Raw genomic sequence first — 7,508 nt, forward strand, 5'->3', positions numbered from 1 at the left:
GGGTCTCCAACAGCCAGAACAGCTGTCATTACACACGGCTTTGGTTATTTATAGCGTCCAAACACTGTAAACAGGTTTGGTCATTTGAACAGTATTTTACTTTAATGTGTTCAGTAGGATATCAGTGTGAAAAGTCTCTTACTGTAAATCACAAAGGATTATGGGAAAATATGTGTAAAATACAGACTGTAATTCAACTCTATTGTAAATCATTTACAGTAATATATCTGCCCCCAAAACTGACCAATGAGGACGCAGAACTTATTCTTACATTTGGTTCTTTATAATAAATTGAGATTTTTATAACATTTGATGATAAAATCCAGGTTTTAAATACAGATAAATTGTCTCCAGATTAACTTGACTTTCTGTTTCAGTAAATTAAATGTAACTTGGTTCTTCTGGGCATCACTACCATGAGCTGAGAGCTCTATAATAAAGATATTTAGTGCCAGACGTGTCTGTCTATCTTCAGTTAAATAACAATGAACTCCATGACAGGCTGATTAATGTAGTCACATACACAGATATGTTCCTTTAAACTTTCATGTCTTTGGTTACTAATAATGAGAGAAAATGTAAATAACTGTCATATAACATTTTCAACATTATTGATGTGTGAGAACTCATTGACAGAAAAAACAGCTTTTAGTTTTTCATTTTGATTTCATTTAATGTTATTCTATAACATTTCATTTATTAAGTTATTACATTCAGTTATAGTGAGATTTTTTCTGCAGCATTTGTGTCCAAAAATCCTGATATTGAAAGTTTTTCGTGGTTCTTCGTTCAAAGTGTTCTTACCTGGGATGTTGACTTGAAGAAGCTGTGAGATGCTGAAGAGGCAGAAAGAGCAGAGAGGAGTCAGACTGCAGAGGAGGAGAGGAGGGTTTATATAATCAGAGAGGCAGCAGGTCACATGATTTACAGAAAGTCTCAGAGATACAGAATGAAATAGAAAGACAGACCCCCCCAACACACACACACACACACAAACAAACAAACACACACACACACAAACAAACACACACACACACACACACGCACAACTTATCAGCAGGGAGGCGGCTAGTCACATGATTTCACAGAAACAGTCTCAGAGACCTCCCCTCCCAGAGCCGATAATACATATAATACATACATCTTGTTAAGATCTATAACAGACGTCTGGGTCAGGATGGCCGGACCATTTCAGAACGTGTAGCATATTAAATTGTTAATCTGGACATATAGGATGTATAAAGCTGCAGAATGCACAATGTGTACATGAACCTCAGCAGAATAGCTGAACTGGCCCGTTGATGATGGTAACATATTTTGATGTTGCTGGGATGCCCAGGAAGGATGTCCAGCTGTAGGCCAGGTACTGTCCCGGATATTGGCATAATTCCAATTTTGGGACTATTTTTGAACATTATGGGCCATCTTGATTGGGCGTTCGTACAACAGTCATTCAACATCTAAATATATGAAGGTAAATGGTAAATGGACACCACTAATGTAACGCCTTTCTACCTTAAAGGACAAAGAATTTTACAATTTTTGCCTCTCATCCACCCATTCATGCATACACCCACACACCAATGGCAGCGGAGGAGCCATGCAGGGCGCTGGCCTGGCCATCAGGAGCAACTTGGCATTCAGTGTCTTGCTCAGGGACACTTCAGCACATGAACGGGACGACCTGCTCTGACAGTTGACATCAAAACAGTATGAAATAAGGTGCAGATTGTGGTGATTAGAACAGGTCTGATTGACATGCTGATAGTGAAACAGAAAGAGACATAGAGACAAGAGACTCCAGGCTGAATCAGAGCTTTTAAACTAACCCATTTCTCATGTAATTATTGGCTGAATTTAGAAAAGTGGCCAATAGTGGGTTTGAGTTTAATGCAGAACAGAGAACGTTCGAATAGTGACTGGTTTTTGTTGGACTGGGGGCAGAGATTTACCTTGCAAGGCAGCTGTATTTGTGAGATCACAGGATCATGCAAGAATCCATCTTGTTAGGCTTCGGACCAGTCAGTGTCCAAGAACTGCTGGTGGCTACAGGCGTGGTTTAGGTGTGACAACTGCGAGAAGTGATAGACGGTGACCGATAGTGATAGATGGATGGTTCATCCAATCCATAGACTGTATAAAAATATGGACGTCGTTACCGTGACGTCACCCGTTGGTTTCTGAAGAGCTCAAAGTGAGCCGCCTCGACTGTCGCCATCTTGGCAGTGCGTGACGCTGCCTAACTCCCAGCCAATCAAAAATGCGCAAAGAGGCGGGCCAAGTGGCTGAAACAAGCCACCTAGCGGCTGGTTGTCATGAAAGAGGAAATTAGCTACAGAGACCAAAACCGTTGTTTGTACCAGGCTGTAAACATGTTTATTTCTGCTGTAAAGTTGGGCATTTTTGGCTTCATTTTACAGCTGCTTGATCCAATCACCTGCCAAGTATTTTTTGAAAGTACCTGCCCTTTTCCAAACAGTTTCCAAAGACAACTTCTCAGATGGTTCTGTGTAACCAACCATCTGGTGCGTCAGGTTAGGCAGATATGCCAACTCCTGCTCTTAGTAGGACACAGCCAGCAACCTGCCCAGCAATCGAGTGTGCAACTGGAGAACAGATTTGCTCCACTGCTGCAGGATCCTGCATCTCCGTCTGATGACCTGGTAAAAATACTGCTGTTGGTTTATAAAAAACTGAATGGTTTAGGGCCAAAATACATTTCTGATCTGCTGCTGCGTTATGAACCATCCAGACTCTCAGGTGGTCTGGATCAGGTCTGCTTTCTGTCCCCAGAGTCAAAACTAAACCTGGAGAAGCAGCGTTCAGTTTTTATGCTCCACATATCTGAACAAACTCCCAGAAAACTGCAGGTCTGCTGCAACTCTCAGTTCTTTAAATCACAGCTGAAGACTTTCACTTCTACATCTTGTATGCTTTGTTTTATTTTATTTAGTGATTTGTGGTTAGAGATGTAAACACAGTGTTATCTCAGTCTCAGGCCTCCAGCAGTGAAACTAAATATGATTTTTAGTGTTAATACAGATATTTACAGGTAGAAAACATTTTTAATAATTTCAAAGACTTATGGCATAAATATATATATTATTAAAATGTAATATAAATGTATGTAAATAAATAGTATTTGAGAGTTTGTTGTTTTATCTGAATACCAGACTTCCTGAAACCAAACCAACACCCTCTGCTGTGATTATTTTTAATGGCTGCACTTCCTGTTTATACAGTTCCTTCCTGTTCTACCAGAGCAGGAAGCAGCGCTGCACGAGTCACAGTCTGACCAATAATTCAGATTCAAGAATCAGAAGCACAGGACTCAACATTAACTTTCTGAGGTGCTTGTTCAGGCACAAAAGTCACTTATCCGGTAAAAATGACACAGTGCAGAAGCTAAAGATGCTCTAATTTCTGTTTCTCTGGGCTTTTAATGCTGTTCAACATCTGTGATGTGAAAACATCAGATTTCCACATAGTTAGAGAAGTTTTAGTTCAGTAGATATTAGTTCAGTTATAAAAGCTGCTCAGCTGCTGACAGCACTGTGCACACTGGAGGGTAGAGGAGGTTCTACCAGCGTCTGCTTCAAAAGTAGTTTAACCGACTTTATTTTATTATCATATTATATTGTTGTTGGTCATTTAATTAGTTATTGCAGAGTGAGGGTGTCTGGCACAACTTCACCTACTTCCAAGGTGCACGGAGAAGGGAAAGAAGTCTAGAGAGATGAGAACTCCGGCAACACTTGTAGTGTGAAGAACAACTTTATTAGTTGACCGACGTGTTTCGGCTTAAGGCCTTCATCAGGGTCATCATAAAACACATTATAAGCAACATTTAAATGAAGTAAGTTGGGTAGTGTTGCTGGAGTTCTCATCTTTCTAGATTTAATGAGTTATTAAAAATATTAATGTGGTTCTTAAAAAATATTTTGTTTGATTTCAGTTACTATCATAACCATAAACCCAGTATTTGGAGCTAGAACTGGATGTGTCTGCCTGCGATTCTCCATATGGCCTCCCAGGGCCTGCTGGGTCCTTGGTTGCAGGCTCAGCTCATAGAAAACATACATGGAACAAATATAGAGTGACAACAAAATTAACCAATCAAAAGGACTCACGCAGGCCTCACACAGGGCTCACGCAGGCCTCACGCAGGGCTCACGCAGGGCTCACGCAGGGCTCACGCAGGCCTCACGCAGGCCTCACTCAGGCCTCACGCAGGACTCACGCAGGACTCACTCAGGCCTCACGCAGGGCTGCAGTCTGTATTTATACTGTGTACTGTGTACAAGAACCTTTTCTACTGGCAGAATGCATTCATATTATTTATTAATTATTTGCCTCTGTATTTATTGATATTCTGATTGTGAATTCATCATTTAATAACCCAGAATATGATCAAGGTGTCCTTTGAACACTGGAGAATATTTATTAAGCTAAATGTTTCAGGGAAAATGTAAATGATAAATCAATAAATTACATTAAATATAAATGTGTTTCTTGCTGACGGACTCTCCATTATTTTAATTTGATCCATAATAAAAGTTAATGGAGGAAATAACATCATGAAAAGAAAAATCTTTCTAATAAACGAATAAAGTTGTTTATGGTTCTTTTATTGATCAGACCGACAATTAACAATGTTTAACTAGACGGTGAATCAGAAAACAAATGAAATATAAAACTTGGGAGTGATACACTTGAGTTTAATCTGTAAACACTCTCTCCACTCAGTGACGTATCGGATCAGTCCGATCAGCTGCAGCATATAATCAATAACTGATATCCAGTAAGGGGGCATGTAGGCTGATAAAAGACTTCAGTGAAGGCTGCTCTCATGTCTCCTCGCCCCTCAGGGCAGAACTTGACCTGATTACTGCGGTAAGGGGGGTAAAATAATTTACTCAGGAGTAGCTGCAGTGTGCAACAACAACCACCAGGTGGCACATGTAAGCAGTCCAGATGCACTGTCTGTCTCTCTGACCCCATGTACACCTGGTATTAAAATGTGATCTGCTGGATACAGATCTCATTTTAATACTCTCATGGATGTATCAAGAGAACTGGATACAAGGACAACAAGAACAAAGCAAATCTGACATAGCGGCCAAACCACGTAATTACAACGTCACGTGATGCACACTGGCCCAGAAAGACTTTTTCCCATAGACTTAGCGTCAAAATGACTCGTTTCTATATCATAATTTAACATTTCGAAAGTGTAGAAAAGTTGTATGATTTAATTGTTTTGGTCCATTCAAGTTGGCCAGAGGACTGAAGTTGAGGTTAACTGTCTCTGGTGAGCATGCTCCTCGGGCGCATGCAGCTCAGACAGGAGAGAAACGCTGTGAAACTGTTTGGGAATTAGTCGCAGGACTCTTATATTTTCTGCCATTTGTGTTATGATTTTTAAACCAACCATCCATCAACACAGTTTAGACATCAATATATGAAACATGGAAATTTGTCCCCCCCAATATTTGCAATTGACTGGACATCAGATTCCCCCAGTAGCTGAAAGAAAGCTAAAATATTAAAGGCCAAACAACAAAACAAACAACAAAGTGGCAAGCTCTTCAAACCTGCCCAGTGGCTACTTAGTCAAGGTGCTCAAAACTGAAACTCCAAGCTGCTGAAGCAGTTACTCGGCCAAAAGTGCAACTAAACAAGCAGCAACAACCACAAATGATCTAATAAAAAAGATGACCACTACACTTTCTGACATGTTATGCTTTGCCAATTCACAAGCATGGTGAAGTCTGAGGCTCTTTTGGGCAACGATGGAATTTATCAAGGCTAGGTTGTGCAACAAATTCTTCAAGATTAAACGCCATCATCAAGAACAAATGTCAAACAAATGCCAACTATAAAAACCACAAAGCCAGCAAAACATCTATTACAGCCCCCCAAAAATAGCACAACATGCAAAAGGATCACTGCCCAAACAAAACAGCAGCACACGATCAGTGGTGTCCAACACAAAACATAGGCACCATGCAAACAAATAGCAAACTACACAAGGTATCAAAGCAACACATAATAGTGTCAAACTACATATCAGTTAACATGTGGACAGAGAAAAAGTTACTATGACACAGTTTGCAATCATGAGTAACTGCAAAATAACAAGATGCACAGCGACAACACTGAGGTGAAAAAAACAAAAAGCCTTCAGCAACTTACCTGCACTCTGCATTTAAAGCAAGCCTACAGAAACATGCTAGTGTGGAAAAACGTGTGGACTGCATAATTTAAAGCAAAAACTTGTTTCTACATACTTGTACTGCAATACCTGACTAACTATCTCAACTCAAGGTCCATTTACTCTTCTGGAGCTTTCAACCATATCACACAGCAGCACATCAGTCTCAGTGTTTAAACCAGCATGGATGAGAAGTCCTCCAGCTTTGTAACAACTGAACAAACTCAACCTGCTGATGAAGACCATGTGATACAGTCAAGAACAAGTGAGTAAGTGGACCTTGAGTTGAGACAGTTTTCATCAGCTGCTGTTTCTGAGGTCAAGAATGAAGCTTAAAGAGTAGAGAGGAAGTGAACACAGCTAACAGCTCAGGTTTAATACGGAGTGAAGACGCCCCCTGGTGCTTCATGTGGAGTACAACAGCCTCCCTGCTGTTACAGAGAAACACCAGTCACATCATCTTCTACACACACACATTATGTTTCTTTAGCTTCTTTCACCTGAATGATTTGAATGTTTTTCTCGTGTGTTTCAGTCAATACGAGGCTGTTTTCTGAAGTGACTCATGCTGACAGAAGTGTCAGTAAACTGGTGGAGGGACAGTAACATGTTACTGACATCATATAGAAACTGATACACATGATTGATTTTCTCATTTGAATGCGTTTGTTCAGACGATGTTACAGAACGTAGAAATATTCTGCTGTGTTGGACGTGAATCCAACTTTCTGATGTTTGTGTTTTTGAGTGGAGTCATGAAATCTCATTTGCTTCTGTTTGATGAGATTTTCTTCACGTGTATTTGAATCATACAGCTTGTAATGATTAGTTTAATATTTCAGATGACACAAGTTATTTTTGAGTGATTGCAGTATATTGTGTTATTCTACATTAAATCATATCCTGCTTGATGCATTTTTCTGTGAATCATGAATAAAATCTTAGCTTATCCACCCATCTGAGAAAGCTTCTGCTGAGCTACAACAAGCGGCAGGTTTCAGGAGTGACATTTCTGTGTAATTTTCTCAAGAGTCCACACTGTAGACTGGAGACTCTGAGGTCAGACAACTTTTTTTTCAACTTTTGTGATGAGATTAATATGATGTGAAAGTTATTGTGTTATCATTGTGTTATTCTACATTAAATCATATCCTGCTTGATGCGTTTTTCTGTGAATCATGAATAAAATGTGATCTTGATGAAACCAGTTTGCTCAGAGTGCCTTCACTGGATCATCAGCTGCTTTCTGAGTCTGTTGAAGCTTCTGCTGAACTTTGTTCATTAAATGTCTGTT

General features: G+C 39.9%; 1 protein-coding gene across 1 annotated transcript in view; it reads right to left on the reverse strand.

Annotated features, from left to right (window-relative positions):
* LOC121885432 (interferon-induced very large GTPase 1-like) overlaps positions 1 to 6,479 on the reverse strand; it is a 21,766-nt gene extending 15,287 nt beyond the window's left edge. The window contains exons 1-2 of the mRNA XM_042394897.1: positions 6,196 to 6,479; positions 805 to 869 (exon numbers count right to left, since the gene is read on the reverse strand). Coding sequence (XP_042250831.1) covers positions 805 to 869; positions 6,196 to 6,260 — 130 coding nt within the window. The 5' untranslated portion in view covers positions 6,261 to 6,479. The remainder of the gene's footprint in view (positions 1 to 804; positions 870 to 6,195) is intronic.
* Between the last annotated feature and the right edge of the window lie 1,029 nt (positions 6,480 to 7,508).

The sequence above is a fragment of the Thunnus maccoyii genome, chromosome 19, assembly GCF_910596095.1.
Source record: "Thunnus maccoyii chromosome 19, fThuMac1.1, whole genome shotgun sequence".
Classification (NCBI taxonomy): Eukaryota; Metazoa; Chordata; class Actinopteri; order Scombriformes; family Scombridae; genus Thunnus; species Thunnus maccoyii.